The 17863-nt window shown below is 47.0% G+C and overlaps 1 protein-coding gene across 4 annotated transcripts in view; it reads right to left on the reverse strand.

Moving 5' to 3' along the window:
* The window catches only part of CCDC170 (coiled-coil domain containing 170), a 67453-nt gene extending 62603 nt beyond the window's left edge, over nt 1-4850 (reverse strand). For 3 of the 4 annotated variants that reach the window (XM_048488683.1, XM_048488666.1, XM_048488660.1), the window contains exon 1: nt 4683-4850. In XM_048488683.1, the coding sequence (XP_048344640.1) occupies nt 4683-4811 (129 nt within the window). In that variant the 5' untranslated portion in view covers nt 4812-4850. Of the gene's footprint in view, nt 1-4515; nt 4616-4682 lie in introns of those variants that run through there. The other variant, XM_048488673.1, reaches the window with a different exon arrangement.
* Between the last annotated feature and the right edge of the window lie 13013 nt (nt 4851-17863).

The following is a 17863-nucleotide window of genomic DNA, read 5'->3' on the forward strand; positions in this document are numbered from 1 at the left end:
CCGGTTCACCAGATAAGACTCTGCCACTCATGTGGAAGAGTGGGAAATGAAACCTGGTTTTTCAGATTGGAGTCCACCTGGTCTTAACCACTACACTACATTGGCTAGAATCAAAACAGAGCGAACCCAGGCAGCAGTACTCAGAAGTTTCATTTTATTCAGAGGGACGTACTCTCATCAAAATGGTACACACTAGTGGGGAGGAGCTAAACCATGTCTTCTCCTTATCTGGATAACCTTTGTTGTTGGAAACATTTGTTTTCTATGCACCACTCTTCCAATATAATGTCTGGTCCTGAAGAAAATGCTGCAAACATCAGAGAGCAGTGAAGTAGGAAAGTGGAGGAGCAAGCTTCCACGTGCTTACCTGCATCCTCCCTTTTCTAATATAAACAAATAGAGATGCAAATGAATACAGATTTTGCTCGTAGGTTTGGCCTGTCCTGGGAAGTGGTGTTGGAATAGGGAGGATCCATTATTTTGTTCATTATTATTTTCATTATTTTGTTCTAGAATAAGGGGAATCTACTGTCAGTGGAGAATCTTTCCTTTGATGGCTGGTGAGGCATAATAAATGCTTGTACGCAGGATTATAGGTAGTGATCTGAATAAATTGAAATGCATATAAGATATCATTGTTCTGGCTTTTCACCCACCACAACAAGTCTGGTCAAGAGACTTAAATTCTATTTATTTACATTATAGATAACTAGCAGCAAAGCCCATTGCTGGGGAGATGTAATGGGCCCGAGTAAAGGGTCAAAGGGGAAGCATCTCCCCCTACAATGGGCTGTATTGGGGAAAGGGTGGGAAAATGAAGCTTGGGGTGGGAGAGGGTGAAAGGTATGGGTTGGGAAGCAGGAAGGGTTGGAAGGTAAGTATTAGGCTGGGGGATGGTGGAAATGTGAGGGTTGGAGTGGGGAGGGTTGAAAGGGGTGGGTAGGGGTGAGAAACTGAGTTTTGGGGTAGGGTAGAGTGGGCAGGTGAGTACTGATATTGGGGAAGGTTGAAAGGTGTGACGAGGGTGGGGGGAGGGTGGAATTGAGATGGTTGGGATGGGAGTGGGAGGCAGGGAGGCAGGGAGGCTCTGGCAGGCGCTCGGGCACCCGGCTGGCCTTTCAGGGGATGGGAGGGCAGGCAGGGAAAAGCTCAGCTGGATGCTCAGGCGGCTGGCTGGCCTTTCAGGGGATGCACAAGGCACATGGGGGAAAGGTGCAAAGGGCACGCACAGGAAAGGCTCAGCCAGGTGCTCAGGCATCCGGATGGCCTTTCAGGAGGTGGGCGGGTGGGCGGGTGGGTGGGTGGGGGAAAGGCTTTGCTGAGGCTGCTCCATGGGCCCAGTAATGAGCAATGGGGGTACAGGACGCACAGGGCTTTGGTCCCTCTGCATCCTGCGCAGTAATTGGCTAAGGGTTCGTCATCGGTTCATTCAAACCCTTAGCCAATTATGTATTGTTAGATAGTCTGCCTTTCTTACAAGAACTATGGGCAGATTACACATAGTAAATCATTCAATAACAAACGCATCAGGATTTTAGAAGTTTGGAACCGCAAGGAAGAACTGAAGCTCAGCATAAGTATTAACATGACATACTAAGCAGTACAGAAGTTACATAATGGTACCCTATTTACTATAAATGATATACAGCAGTATAGACTACAGTTCCAATAATTTATCCAAGTAAGTTTATGGACCATTTTACAAAGTGTGTGTGACCCTATCACCTGGGCAGAAAAGCCTTCTTGAATAATTCAGGCAGACTTGTAAATGAGAGGGGTCAAAATCATGGCTTTGTATGTAATAGCCAATACCTTTAATTGAGACTAGTAAAAGATGAGCCACCAATAGAATGCCTGCAGAATGGGAGTGATATGCACGCTGTCTACTCTTGTTAATAGCTGAGCATACTGGATTAGTTGGAGTTTCCGAGTTGATTTTGAGGCGAGACCAATGTACAATGCATTGCAATAGTCTAGTCTTGAGTGCAGGAGCTGGCCTCCTCCGCAAGTTGGTCAAAGTCAAACGGCGGTGGAGAACATGATCGCAGGAGTCCAGAAGCTGCTCAGCTTGGGCCCCAATGCAGCAAGGGGAGGAGGACAGGCAGCATTAGGTAGATGTCAGGCTGGCTTGGCCTCTGCCATCCCTCCAAGGGCAGTGGGGTCACAACGGTCCTTTCCCTCCCCTCCCCAGAAGCATTGCCACCTTGGTCTGGCCAAAATGCCCTGCGGGAGTTGCTCTGCCTTACCAGCCCACAGCAGGATCTGCTAGCCTGGAGCTGTGGGGGGTGGGTCGGGCAGGGCCTGGGCACCCCCAGTCATGTGGTGCCCAAAACATGTGCCCTGGCTTGTTACACCCTTGTTATGCATGGATACAGGTGGCCAGGTCAGCCGCATCAAGGTCAGTGGCCAACATAGGCTAGACTGAGCTGGCAGAAAGCATTTTTTTGCAGATGCAGTAACTTGCTTCTCCAGTAATAAAGCTGGATCCAGTGTAACCCCAAGGCTTTTAACTGAGTCAACTAAAGTTCTATGACTCCACCACAAGTGGGGATAACAATGTCCTTCAAAACCTCCTTCTTTCCAACCCACATTGCTTCTGTCTTTCCAAGGTATAGTTTCAATTTTGTTCATTTTTATCCAGTTAACTACAGCAACCATACAGAGATTCAGGAACTCCACCATATCACCTGGAGATTTACATAAGGATTTATACTGCTGAATGTCATCAGGATATTGGTGACAGCCAACCCCAAAATCACGAGTAGCTTGTCCTAAGAACTTTACATAGAGTTTGAAAAGAATGAAAGATAGAAATGTGCCCTGTAGAACCCCACAGATATGTCCCACATCAGTGACAGTTGGTTTACAGTAGCAACCTTTCAAGCTCACTTCATGAGAAATTATTTGAACCAGTTCAGCACACAGCCTGACACCTACTGCTGCATCCAAATGCCTCAATAAGATGGCATGGTCTAGTGTACCAAAGACTGCAGACAAAATCAACTGCAGAAACAGACAAGCTTGGCATCTGTCTACACTCAGAGTTCATCAACTAAAGATAGTAGAGTCATCTCTGTCCCATGCAACCTGAAGCCAGATTGGAAAGAGTCTAGAGCAGAAGAGTTATCCAAGAGGACAAGCAGTTGGTCAGCTATTCCTCTTTCATTCACTTTGCTCTGAAAAGGTAGATTAGAAACTGGGCAATAATTGGCCACATCATTATTTTGTAAGGATTTTTTTTAAGTAGTAGACCAGACAACTGCCTCTTTGAGAGGCCAAGGAAAGGTGCCCTGAGTTATTGACTGACTTAAAATAGATACTAAGGGTTTATTGGTGTGGTCTTTACGTGATTTTAGTGGACAGGATGGACAAGAATCCATAGTAGAAATTGCTTCTACCATGGATTCTTGTTCATCCTGTCCACTAAAATCATTGCGGCCAGGATCTTTTAGAAACTGAGGGAAAATCACCCATAAATAGCCCTGTCAGTTTTTTAGGCCTTTCTTTTGGTGTACCTATGTCCCAATCAGAGCACATTCTCAATATTCCTCAGCAAAAACCTGGTAAAAGTATCACAGGTCTGTTCCCACAGCAGAGTATTTTTGCCTTATGATTAATGATGTAACAGAAAAGATTAACTGTTTAACAACACACTATGTGTAATAGTGAAAAATAAACTACACCAAGTGCAGTATATGAACTCCACAATGTTGGTTTGACCTCTATGTTTGCACATGCACACCAGAGCCCATTGGTAATTGCAGCTCCCACTTATGTCTAACTTCTAAAAACCCAGGGAGGGGGCTGAAATTTGAAACATGGCAATGCCAATATTTTACTATTTTTCAACTAACTCCAAAAGAAAAAAATTGCTACACAATAGGAGTTGTGATTTACCAAGGTCAGCCAACTAAAATCTGTAAACATGATAACACCTGCAATTACATCTGGTCACTCCGATTTTTTCCTCAATATTGTTACTTATCTGTAACAGACAAGAATGGTGCAGTCTGTGTAGCTGGAAAGTTGCATCCCTGACAAGTGTTATGCAGAACTTTTTCAGTAATATCAATGAAGCATTGACAAAATAAATTGGTTAACAAAAGGAAAACCAGAGGGCACCTTTAAACCACTATGGTACAGGTGCATTCCTACTTGTGTGCTCTAATCCAGGGGTTTCAAACATGCTGACCTCTTAAGAGGGTATATCGTGCCTGCAAGCTAGTTGAAGCACCTCCTCCCCAGCTCCCCACTCCTGATGAGACCTGGCAAACCTGCAGCGAGCTCACCAGTGCAGGCACGAACCCCCTGCTCCAGATCTCACCAGTCCCAGCACCCACCCACCCACCCACCCCCACACACTACCAATCTGACCTGAGTCCACCACCCTCCCCACCCCGCTCCTAATCTGGTCTAACAGATACAATGTATCATATGCTGTGCTGTCTCCTCTGTGTTAGAATTACAGAAGCCCTGCTGCTACAGAGAGGTGACAGTCTTGATTACGTGTATTACCTCTGATGTTGAACTTGCATAGCATATTCAACCCCTGCCCAAGTAGTTATTTTAAAAAATTTAAAAATCCAGGCACTGGGCAGTGGGCACTAACTCCTAGGCTACTATCTGCGAACTTGACGGTCTCCTCTCCGAGCTGCCACCAGCAACGCAGGTCTGGTCCATACCTCCGCTGCTAGCGAGACTGTCGCAGTGACAGGAGGGAGCTGCAACAGCGGGCTGCTGGTCACGTCGATGAGTCTGGAACCGGCAGAACCTGGGCGAGAGCGGCGGCTGCAACTGCTGCTGGTTCTCATGCTCCCCCCAGGCCCACCACGCGCCAGCCCCAAGCGGTTCCGGCGTTCGATCCCGGGAAATCCTCCGCGTGCGTCCCCAGCAGAAATTTTGCTAAGCGACGTCTCCATAGCAACAGGTACACACCAAAGGGCGACTGATCGGAGGGGAACTAGCTTTGCTTTTTTTTTCTAGCAAGGAGCATTCAAAATCGTGTAGTCTTTAAAGGCAGCAGGTGCCTGTCAAGATGGGGAGAGTTTCCCCATCCCCGTAGACCCCCCCGCCTTTTCAAGACTGGATCATGACTTTGCAAAGTGGGGTGGGGTGGGGAGTCAGGTGGGTGCCTTTCAAGATGGGGAGAGTTTCCCCATCTTCATAGACACCTCCGTTTGAAAGGCTGGATCCTGACTTTGCAAAGTGGTGGTGTGGGGGGAGTCAGCAGGTTGCCTTTTAAGATGGGGAGAATCCTCCCCATCTCTATAGACATCACCACATTTGCAAGGCCGGATCCTGGCTTTCCAAAGTGAGGGAGCCAGCAGGGTGCCTGTCAAGATGGGAAGAATGTCACAGAAAACACACAGGACAGGACAGTGAAACCTAGAAGATTTGATATCAAAATCCCCTTTTCCCAAAGAAGCATATAAGGACTCATATATCTGTGTGCATGCACCCACAACAAATTCAAGAGTGTTTTGTGCTGATGTGTTGGTTCAACTGCCTGCAATAAAAAAAAAAAACTATGAATGATAGCAGGGGGCAGGCGAAATTCCAGGGCATCTAGAGCCAAGTTCTTTGCAGAGAGTAACTGAAACCCCACCATGGATACAGTATTAGGAAGCGCCCCCCCCCCCCTTTTATCTGGTGTATATGGTGGCTTTAGAGCTTAGAAGCAGCAGTGGCGTAGGAGGTTAAGAGCTCGTGTATCTAATCTGGAGGAACCGGGTTTGATTCCTAGCTCTGCCGTCTGAGCTGTGGAGGCTTATCTGGGGAATTCAGATTAGCCTGAGCACTCCCACACATGCCAGCTGGGTGACCTTGGGCTAGTCACAGCTTCTCAGAGCTCTCTCAGCCCCACCTACCTCACAGGGTGTTTGTTATGAGGGGGGAAGAGCAAGGAGATTGTAAGCCCCTTTGAGTCTCCTGGAGGAGAGAAAGGGGGGATATAAATCCAAAACTCTTCTCTTCTTCTTCTTCTTCTTCAAATACTTTTTTGAGGGGGGGAAAGAGCAAGTGGTAACCTCTCATGTTCTGGGTATTCATGGAAAAAAAGATTTTAAACTACTTTTTCTAGACTTTAAAAAAACTTGCTAAAACTCATCTTAATACACTTAATTCCTAACATACTGCCTCCATATTATCCCTCAAGGTGGCACCACTTGTTTAGCGGTCATACATTTTACAGTTTGGCAAAGTTCTTGATTATTTACCTGGAGCAATGTGTTACTTACTTCCACTCGGTTATTGCACTCACAGCCTTTGTAATCCCTTCAGGAAATATGATTTTGCAAATATGCAAGTTGGCATCTATTTGAAAATGTTTTTGAAATACCTTGGGAGCAGCGTCCACTTTATTATTTTTGTGATATCTTCCTTTCACCTGAATTCAGATAAATGATATTCTAAGCGTGAATGTATTATGATGTTTGGTTTGCTTGATTTCTATCCACATTAGGATGACTTATTTAAACTAATAAAATGTAATTAAATTGGGGAGGGGGTTCCCCTTGTGTCCAATCCACTGCATAGCAGAGAGACGGGCCTTCTGCAGTCATTCTGTTGAAGTCATTGTAGGTGCCATCTCTTTTCTTACCATTTCACTCCCCTCAAGTGCAGTCGATTGGATGCTAAATTGCCCTGGTGACATCCAGGAATGTCAGAGAGTACTACTGGAATCCTTTTGTGGCTTTTGAATGACTCCGCAAACATTCTGAAGCAAGGGAGCTTGGTTGCTTACCTAGTGGCCTTTAGGGGCTGCCTCCAAATGGCAGAGACCACAGTGACTCTTCACCCAATGGTTAATAAAAATTCCAGAGCAATTACACACTCACACACAACATTTAACACAAGACCACTGCAGTACTTTAAAATAAAAGTAAATAAAACCATGACAAAAATTCTCATCCAACTAATATTTTCTTATTTACGGAATGATTGATCACTAGACAAGGTTGGCTTTTTGTAATTTACACAATATCTGTGTCTTTTTGTGGCAGGGTCATAATGTCTGTGGTTGCCATTTGCTTTCAGTTTCCATTTTCTTTGGCTATCTTTCAGTTGTATCTCCTGGGAAAGCAAGGGGCAAGGGAAGGACAGTTAAAGAACAAGAAGCAGCAGATTATGTTGAAGACATGTGTGAAGCAGAAGGGGCAGAATGTGTTACAAAAGCAAGGCAGATAGGGGTGGGTGAAAGAACCATTGTCTGTTAACAAGTAAAGAGTGCAATTAGCATGTAAATCTAGCATGTAAATCAATGGTTCTTTCCCCCACTCTGGATATTTCAACAGGTATATATACTCCACTTGCTTTCCGACTATCAGATCCTCTGAAGATGCCAGCCACAGATGCAGGTGAAACATCAGGAGAGAATGCTGTTAGAACATGGCCATACAGCCCGGAAACCACACAGCACCCCATATTTATATTATTTATACCCTAACTTCTCCTTCTTTAATAGCAGACAGAAACAGAGGTCTTAAAGAACAATCAATTGTAGAATTTAGGTTCTATCTCTAATTACAATAACAATTCATTAAATCTAAATTATGAAACTCAATTTCAGCCCAATTTGAAGGGGGCGGGGGTTGGCAGAATGGCCAGAGGAGGTGATGCAAGCTCACGCTGACATGTTTGCCCTTCTGGCTGGCACTAGTAGCACTTACATCAGCTGGGAGGGCAAGCAAGGAGGTGGATGGGTGCCCCAGACATCCATGTAACCTTCTTGCTGCTGCTGCTCCCACAGCTGCACCGGCCTAATGGGGAGGAGGTCGCAAGTGGGAGCATTCCAGAAGCAATCCTGAAGCCAATGTTAGTTGGCTTCCACTGGGCTTTGGCCCTGAGAACACTGACGAGATGGTCAAAAGACTGACACCACCCTTTGGAACCCTATGGAGGGCTTTCAGGCAGCTGGGGTTTTTCAGCTTTTCGCTGCCTCTTTGCACCATCTGGAAGCCCCCTGGAGGTGGTGTGACGATGCAGCAGCAGCGCCATCCCCAGCCACCCCAGGGTCTGGATTGGACTGTTGGACTCCTAGCAGTGCAGTCCTGTGCAGAGTGATTTCAGTCAAAGTCCACTGGCTTCAATAGACTTAGACAAGAATAACTCAGCATTGGATTGCACTGTAGATCATCTTCCTCGGGATCACATTACAGTTCATTGAAGTTGGTTGGTAAAAGTTTGTAAGATCCAAAACTCTTAATAAAAATGTTAGCTAAGCCTTTAATCCTTTTGTGGAAACTAAAAAGCAGTTTCATTTTTCTACTTGGGCAAGTTTCCACTAGTGTCCATTTTTGAAAAGTTATTTATGGGTAGAGGGAGTATGGGATTTTCATGACCCTCTTAGATGTATTTTAACTATCTGTTTAAAGCATGCCAATTTCCTTTCCAAAGAAGAAACTATTTCTCCTGTTAATAAAGAGGAAGGGAGCAAAGCCTTTGTTCCTTTTGTGGACCACTTAGTTTGTCTATGAGAATTGCCAGAGTTTTGGACAGGATGTTGCAGAGATTAGAACTACTGCTGCTGACCACTAAACATCTACACAGCCAAGATATATAGCAAATTGGTATTTTCCCCACAATGTATACAGAATCCTGTTTATAATAATGGAATAATTATGTATAATTTCATTCCATGGTTTTTGCATTGGACTGCATTCTTTCACTTGGAAGTCAAGCTTTTGAGCCCAAGAACCAGCTCAGACTAGAATCTCTGAGAACCAGATTCAAATTCCAGCTCTGCCATGTAAACTTGCTGGGTAAACTCTTGGCCTAACCTTATTCACTGGGTTGTTGTGAGGGTCAAATGGAGAAGAGGAGGATGGTATAAGCTGCTTGGGCCTCCATGGGGAAAAAGGTGAGGCATTTATGAAATATATAAGAAACTATATACAGTTGGGAATGTATTACGTATGCCGCTTTTCATTCTAAAAGACAACACGGGCTTTAGCATTTGTTGAGCACCGAACACTGAGAAACTGTGCCTTCTGACATGGGAAGTGAATCTAGAGCAGGGGTAGGGAACCTGCGGCTCTCCAGATGTTCAGGAACTACAATTCCCATCAGCCCCTACCAGCATGGCCAATTGGCCATGCTAACAGAGGCTGATGGGAATTGTAGTTCCTGAACATCTGGAGAGCCGCAGGTTCCCTACCCCTGATCTAGAGTATATGTGCTAGCCTTGCTGGATTACTTCAACTGCTGTGTGACTGTATCTCATGTTCCATTTATTTTAAACATGTTTATGCCACCTTTCCACCTAATTGGGGGTGCCAAGGCAGCGAACACCAAACATTAAAACATTTCAGTGTTAAAAACATTTCAAATTAAGTATATATACAACAATTCAATAAAAATTATAAACATACGTAACACCAAAAACCAGGGAGGAGGACCAATAGCAGTTACTTGGGTTATGTTAAGCAAAACAAATAAGTCTTCACCTACTGACAGAAGACAACAATTGCGGGAGACCGATGAAACTTCCTGGGGAGCAAGTTTTGGTGCCACGACCAAAAAGGCCCTTTCTTAGGGCACTACCTGTCTAGCCTCAAATGGCAGGGATGCCCAAAGACAAGCATCCAAAGATGACCAGAATGAATGGGTAGGTTCGTATGGGAGAAGGTGATCCTTGAAGTATTAATGTATTGATATTTAAAACAAGTAAACTGCTAGGAAGAAGTGCATACTTTGCTTTGGTTCCAGGCCAGTACTGCCAGCTCCAAAAGAGTTTTGCACTAGTGTGAAAGTATCCAATCCATATAGTTCCCTTTTCAAGCATTATCAATGTGCTACAAGAATGGATCATTTGGGAGTGGCAATCATACTGTAAACCATAACATTTTCTTGGGTGAGAAAGATTATCAAGGTCCATTACAACCTGGCTTCCCACCTGGTTTTGAGACATAAACACTTCAAGCAAATGCATTCACTGCATTTGTGAGTTCAGTGTAAATATTGTGATTTAAGTGTCATTAACATCTATTGCTTAGAATCTGTGACAGTTTGCTTGATAAAGTTATTTCCTTTATAAACTGTTTAACATACAGAATCATGTTATGTATGTGTGTATACTTCTGATAGTGATCAACTTCTCTTCTGATTTTGAGAGACTGCCCTAGGTACCCTATTTTTCTTTCTATATGGCAAGGTTAACATCGTAGAAGAGGTCCCTGAAAATAATAGAATGTGGTCTAGGCCAGTGATCTCCACCATGCAGCTCACTTACTCCCCCGCTCCCCCCAAGCATCAATACTTTACGCCAATCCACTGGAGTAGGAGGTGCTCCAGAAGAGCCCAGAAGATAACTTTTGTGCCTACAGGAAGATCTGCTGCCAAGACTGATAAGCCTCTATTTTACTTCCTGCAGTCTTAGCACCTAAACACACCACCTTAGCCAGATCCAGAATGGTATGCCAAATTGCACAGAATTTCTAAGCAAAAATGGAGGTGAATTGGTCAGTGGAATGTCAAGTTGGCAGTCATCATCCATCATGATTGAATGTGAGGCAACTGTGAGACAAGAAAAGGACTAGAAGAGTCCTGGAACATGGACTTAAATCACCATGGCCTCCCGCAGCCGCCCCCCGCCCCATTTCCCCTTTTCTCATCTTTTCTCCTGTTGTGGATTATCATTTATAGCGAAATGAGGACTAGACACCACCTGAGGATTTATTTTATTATGCTTTTAATAGATCTTAGATTGTTGAAACATTGTTGGAAGACACCCTGAGTCCTTGAGGGGAAGGGCCACATAGAAGTGTAATGAAATAAATAAGGCACCATGGCTAATGTATTGTACATGTTGACATCTGGGGAGAACAGCTACCTTTATCCTTTCTAACCAAACATTTCTTCATACCAGTTCTCATTCAGACAGGTCTTTCAGATTCTTCACTGCCAATTCTTGTTCAAGTGGATGAACCTAGCCTCTTTTACAGCCCCAACCCCTTTCTCAGTAACAAGAGTGACAAATTGCCACTTGTAAAGGATTCAATGGTGTTGATGTTCAGGACAGCCGCCTGGCCTTGACTGAATTCCATAACCCGGGCGATGGGCCAGCATCTGTGGCGGAGACTCTGGCGGAGACCTTATCTCTGCGAGAGAGATGAGAACTCCGTTCCCATGGGAATCCGGGAGGGGGGATGGGATGGACAGAGTTATAACCTGTGCTTCTGGCGGGAGACTTCTTCACTGCCACGTCGTGTGCGTGGGAAGAGACTTTCTAGGATGTCTACGGAATAAGCGGTCTTTTACACCAAAGAGCCTTTTATTTCTCGCTTCTATACCCTTACATTGTGGCAGGAATCCTAGTTCATCTATCTTCCCAGTGCAGCCCAGGACCTCTCTGGTGTCACCGGCATGCAGGAGAGGTTGAATATTCCTCGAATCTGGAAGGTGCATTGCGCCCCAAGGGGGCTCCGAGCTTTCCATATGGATTTGGAGGAACCGGCGGGAGGCAGGTCTCGCTGTGTAACTCTTTCCCGTCCTCGTATCAACACGCAGTCTTCCCCCTCCCATTGGGACGAGGGGCGAGGAGGCGATCATGCTGGACTTGCATGATGGATTTGGCGCTATCCTATGGAATTGGCCTGTGGATCGGATATCTGCACGTTTCGTACGTGTGGTGCAAAACCTCCAGATGCAACCTGTCACAGAGGAGGCGGGCCTGATCACCTGCTTCATGCGGCAACACAGGAGTCCATTGAGCGATTCCCTGGACTTCGCATTATTTTGGTGATGCTCCCAAGAATCCACCGTGTAGCCTGCTTGCTGGGGCCCGTCCGAGAAGACCACCCGTTGAAACAGGGACTATATCGAGGGAGATTGGGAGGTATCGATACCGGCTTCGATGGAACCCCCCCAGATCCCGGAGCAGCAGCTGCACCTGAGGTGCCCCGTGGAGCCGCCCGGTGGACCACGCAGGGTGCTGCATTCTGATGAAGGAATCCGAAGAAAGCCTGCCTTCCCATCCGGATCTATTCCCCCTCCCGATCAAAAGAGAACTGGGGATGAGGAAGTGGGCCGACTGCACCAAGATACCCAGGAAGCATGGAGCCCGATGAGCATGGGAAGACGGGAGCGAAAGCTGCAGCAAAGGCGTGAAAACACGGGCCGGGAACAGCAAGCAAAGAAATCCAGACTTCCGAATTGGACCGTGCCAAAGGCCTGCGCTGCAGCGGCCAATATATGCAGAGGAATCTACATCAGTCCATGATAAGGTCCTGGAACGCACTCAAAACTGGACTTAGAAGCGTCAAGCGTTAAGGCCGACATAAAGTGAACTAACTTTCGCAGCTATTCAACGAGACGAACTGGCCAAACTGGAGCGAGAAAGCAGCTTTGCATGCTGACTTCGCCAAGGAAAGGGAACTTAGCAGCCTTGGAAAAGGAGCTGAAGAAGCAGCAGGACAAGATGCTACAGCTGTCACTGGGCGCCAGAGCGAAAGCGGCGCTGCTGCGGACCTGCCTACTCGCGTATCTGCCACCTTCCAAAGAGACCTGCTCCCACCCAGAACACCAGCGGCGCCGGCGTTGGTGCCCCCACCTCCACCGATTCCGGTACTCCCTGCGCCGCTGCCTCAGCCAGTAGCGCCAAGGGCCGATGGAGAGGATATTACAGACCTCCAATACCCGTTTCGATGGGACCAGCTTCCAAACTCCCCTAAGCCCATTCATCCAACGATGCCCATATGGAGGACTATGACGATTTGTGTATGCCGGTCTGAGCAGCGAAAAAATCACGGGACATCAGCGTTCCGTCTTGGATGGAAGCGGCAGCCGACTGACTCTTTGATCTGCTGGGGAGGATACTGCGCACGGTGCCTCGCGTTCCTCCAAGCCTTAAGGGCTGCGCTTCCAAGATCACAGGGTGCTGAAAATGAAGCCATCCATACCATGCAAATCTATTCACCGAAGCCAACCGCTCCTTTGCCGAATTGCCTGTGAATTTCGTCGCGGCGGCTGCTGCGAACTCCCTCCCTGGCCTGGCGCATGAGAATGTGAATGCTACCGGATGCCGTAAGCTTCGCCGCGTGAAGCGGTGTTCCTTATTCGGATCCCACTATTGCTGACGTTGGATCGAAATTTACGGGATCTCAAGTGGCGTCTACGTTTGGATTACGCTTCGTGCAGGGGGCCGCCCGCTAAAACCGCCGCTTTCACGACCACTCGCTGTTCGCAAAGCCAAACTCTACGGAAAACCACACTCCGGCGCCCGTCGCCGATCTAGGATTGTGTCTTTACTGCGGAGGACCGGGTCATCTTAGCTGCCAACTGCCAACAGAAGCCAACCGCTCACGACGCGCCCATCTGCCAAACCACCCATAATCCGGGCGGCCCCAGCAGACTCATCTAGGCGGTTACGAAGGCGCTGTTTGCCTCTCTTCAGCCCCCATGGATATGGGTTGAGCTCCAGGCAGCGGTGAGTGAAGGCAGCGCTCCCATTGCGATTCAGCGAATTCTGGCCAACCCCGCTAAAGCACACTTTCGTATTATAGCCTCAGCCCTTGTAGATTCTGGGTGCATCCCGACGTTTAATCCGACCCCAGGTGGCGGAGGAACTTCGGGACCTAGACCGAGTCATAGCTATACCGTTCACCCAAATGGGCGGCAGCCCTCTCGGGGACGAAGGACCGGCACAACCCGGGTCCTCACTCAGCTAAGCTGACATTCTGGCCGGTGACTAAACACTCCACTAGTCCCTGAAGGCATGCCATGGTTGTTGTTGCATAGAACCAAAATTCTAATTTGGAAAGAGCGGATCTTAGAATTCGCTGACCCTCCCTGTGGAGAACGCATGAATTGGAAAACTCACCTCCTAATGACATACCTGCTTGATCCAGCGGTTGCGCGCTCCCAATTGCTCCGAATCTACTGGCATCCCACGACTTACCAAGGAATTTATGGGGGGTATTTCAGGAGCAAGAATGCGATCGATACCCTACCCATAGAGACACTGACTGCAAAATCATTATTACAGCCAGGGGCTCAACTGCTAAGGGTAGAATCTACAGCATGAGGTCCCACAGCAATGAGGAGAAGGAACGTGCCGCTGTAGACTTGAGCCTTGCTCGATGGGTTCATCACGACGAGCTGCCAAACCTTACACATGCTGCTCCTGTATTATTTGTTAAAAAAGGGATGGGTCTTTAAGGCTCTGCACGGATTACCGAGGGACTCAATGCGGTTTCCCTGTCCAATAAATACCCTTTGCCATTAATCAAGGACCTTTTAGATGCATTGGGCAGGGCAGCATTTCCTACTAAGTTGGACTTAAGAGAAGCTTACTACAGGGTCAGGATTGCGGAAGGCTATGAACATTTGACTGCATTCAATACAAAATTTGGACAGTATGAATACTTAATAATGCCATTCGGGTTAAGTGGGGGCCCCAGACTTTTATGGCCCTTATCAGCGAAGTTCTACATGATTTATTATACAAGGGGTAGTGGTATACTTAGATGATGTTTTAATTTATTCACAAACCATGGAGGAGCATGAAGCCTTGGATTTGGGAAGTATTAAAAGCAACGCTCAACAACTCCCTCTTTGCCAAACTTTCTAAATGTTGTTTCCACCCAAACCTCTATCGACTATTTGGGTTACGGATCTCTTCCGAGGGGCTAAAAATGGATCCTGCTAAGATTGAAACAGTCCTCAATGGCCTGCCCTACCAATCGGAAAGAACTCCAATCTTTCCTAGGGTTTGCTAATTTCTATCGTGACTTTATACCCCAATTAAGCTGAACTGACTCTCCCACTCACAGACCTCTGCGCACTAAGGGTAAAGACCCACAGGCTGCCAAGCCCGGGGCCCCCCCTTTCCTGGTCTAAAGAATGTCAGACAGCCTTTCAACATTTAAAATCAGCTTTTACTACCGAACCTATCCTAAAACACCCTGACCCAGATCTTCCTTTTGTGGTTCACGTGGATGCCTTGGACAAAGCGCTTGGTGCAGCCCTGTTGCAGAGAAATAAAGATGATAGGCTGGTTCCGTGTGCTTATTTATCAAGAAATTCTCGATTGCTGAGCTCAACTGGACTGTAGGGGATAAAGAGACTGACCATCAAAGTAGCACTTTCCACTTGGCACCACTGGCTGGAGGGGCTAAACACCCCTTTCAAGTTTGGTGGGATCCACCAAGAACTTGGCGCTTTCCACCCCCCTCAAGATGTCCGCAAAACAACTCCGTTGGGCCGATTTCTTTTCTCGTTTCTCTTTCACTGTCCATTTTTTCCCCGGAAAAACCAATAACCTAGCTGATGCGCTTTAGCGCCTGCCGAGGAGGGTGGAGCTGCCTTACGGGATATCCCGCGCACTGTCCTCTCCCCCTCCCAATTGGGGCTGTCTGTCACTCGATCTCAGCCGTCCCCTCCTCGTTCTCCACCCATTCCCAGCCTGGTCTCTCCTTTCCTACGAGGAACTTCGAGGAAGACTGCCTTGAGCCGCGGAGGAAGGTGACTCCCAATTGCGCCTGGAGAATGGTGTTTGGCCAGCGGAGAGATTGTTGAGTACGTGCCTCCCTCCGTGAAAACAGAGTTCTCGAGGCCTGTCATGATGCCAGCTTCGGCTGGACATTTGGCTTCCTTAAGACTCTGCATTTGGCCCGCCCGTCAATTTTGGTGGCGCTTAGCGATGCGCCAAAGACATTGAGACATATATCAAAGGTTGCTCTGTTTGTCGCGGAAGCCAAATCCGTTCCGGGAAAACCCCATGGTCTGTTGAAGCCTCTCCCGGTGGCCTCCCGCCCTGGGAAGTCATCTCCATGGATTTTATTACCGGATTTGCCAGAAGAAGTCAAGGCAACACGGTCTTGTGGGTGGTGGTGGACTTATTTTCTAAAACAAGCCCATTTCATCCCATGTGCTTCCATCCCCTCCGCTCCTAAGTTAGTGCGTCTGTTCATTCAGCATGTTTACCGTCTACACTCCGCCCGTTAAGGTGGTCTCCGACCACGAATTTATTTCAAAGTTCTGGAAAGCTTTCCTGGGCTTGTTGGGGTAGAGCCGCCCGGCAATTGCCGCCCTACCACGTTCAAAGTGGCGGTGGAGTGGGAGAGAGCGAACAGAACCCTGGAGCAGTATTTACGTTGTTACACCAACTATCACCAAGACAATTGGTGCGAGTTAATTCCGTTTGCAGAATACACCTATAATAATGCGGTTCATAGCAGTACAAAAAACCACTCCGAGAATTGTGTCTGGTCGATCCTTCACTCCGTTGCCGCAACTACCTGCGGAAGCGTTGAATCCTCCGGAGCTGCAACAGTGGATTTCATCTCTGGCGAGGGTGGAAAGCGGTCCAGACCGCCTAACAGCAAACTAAAGACTCCCAAAAACTTCAGCGGATAAGCACCGCTCAGTTTCCCTTTACGTGTAGTAGGCCTGGGTGTATTTGTCCACCAAAAATCTCAATTTTCAAAACTGGGCATAAAGATTAGTGGGACCTTTTAAGATTACTAAAGTGATTAATGATGTCACTGCCGATTGGACTTGCCTAATTCTCTAAGTAATATCCATCCTGTCTTTCATTCCAGTTTGCTCAAGGAGGCTCCCGTTTCCGATGCCTGGCACGACCACGCGGAGAGACCCCGCCGACTATAATTGATGGCCACAAGCATTACGAAATTGGCGCCATCCTGGACTCGTTTTAATGCATAAGCGCTTGCAATATTTAGTCTCTTGGGTGGGATATTCCTCTGGGTATAATCAATGGGTCTATTCGAAAATATTGACGCCCCTGCCCTCATTTCTGCTTTCCACGCTTTTCCGCACAAACCTGGGGGGGGAGAAGTTTTTCTTAAGGGAGGCAGAGTGTAAAGGATTCAATGGTGTTGATGTTCAGGACAGCCGCCTGGCCTTGACTGAATTCCATAACCCGGGCGATGGGCCAGCATCTGCGGCGGAGACTCTGGCGGAGACCTTATCTCTGCGAGAGAGATGAGAACTCCGTTCCCATGGGAATCCGGGAGGGGGGATGGGATGGACAGAGTTATAACCTGTGCTTCTGGCGGGAGACTTTATTCCTGCCACGTCGTGTACGTGAGCTTTCTAGGATGTCTGAATAAACGGTCTTTTACACCAAAAAGCCTTTTATTTCTGCTTCTATGGAATTCCTTACAGGAATTCCTTACTTAATTCCTGCATCCATGTCGTCCTGCACCAATCAAAAATTTTTATTTCCAATTTCCCACTTTCTCCATCCTCTGGGAAAGCCAGCTAAAGTCAACTGTTTATTTTCTGTTGTGTTTTGGTTCTTGTAACTAAGTGATCCTTCCAGTGCCAACTGCACAATGCCAACATGAACATGCCATTGTATGAGAGCTGGAAAAAGTACAGAAGAGGACAGCCAAGATATTAAGTATGAGGAAAGGCTAAAGAATCTGGAATTTTTCACATAGAAAATATAGGTGACACATGCAAGACATTTGTAGAATTATGCATGGGGTATAAAGTGGTTAGGACTTTTTCTCCACCACATAATATCTGCTCTTAAGGACACCCAATGATGTTGATGGGCAATAGATTCAGAACAGACAAAAGGAAATGCTTCTTTATGTAACGAATAATTCAGTTATGGAATTCACTGCCAATGGATGTAGTCTGGACAGCTTTGAGAGGAACTAGGCAGCAAACCTCTGAATACAAGTGTTTGGAGGCAACATCAGAGGAAGCTCTTAGTATCAATGCCTCATTTGTTGGTCCTCCAGGCCAATGCGGGAAATAGGTTAGTGGACTAGATGGACCACACATAACCCAAGCAAGTTCTTGTCATGTACTTACAGACAACGCATCCCCCCCCCCAAAAAAATTCCTCAGCTCAAGAAAGAATAGGTACCTCCTCATCTTTTTTTCCTTCCTC

This window comes from Sphaerodactylus townsendi, linkage group LG01, assembly GCF_021028975.2.
Source record: "Sphaerodactylus townsendi isolate TG3544 linkage group LG01, MPM_Stown_v2.3, whole genome shotgun sequence".
Taxonomy (NCBI): domain Eukaryota; kingdom Metazoa; phylum Chordata; class Lepidosauria; order Squamata; family Sphaerodactylidae; genus Sphaerodactylus; species Sphaerodactylus townsendi.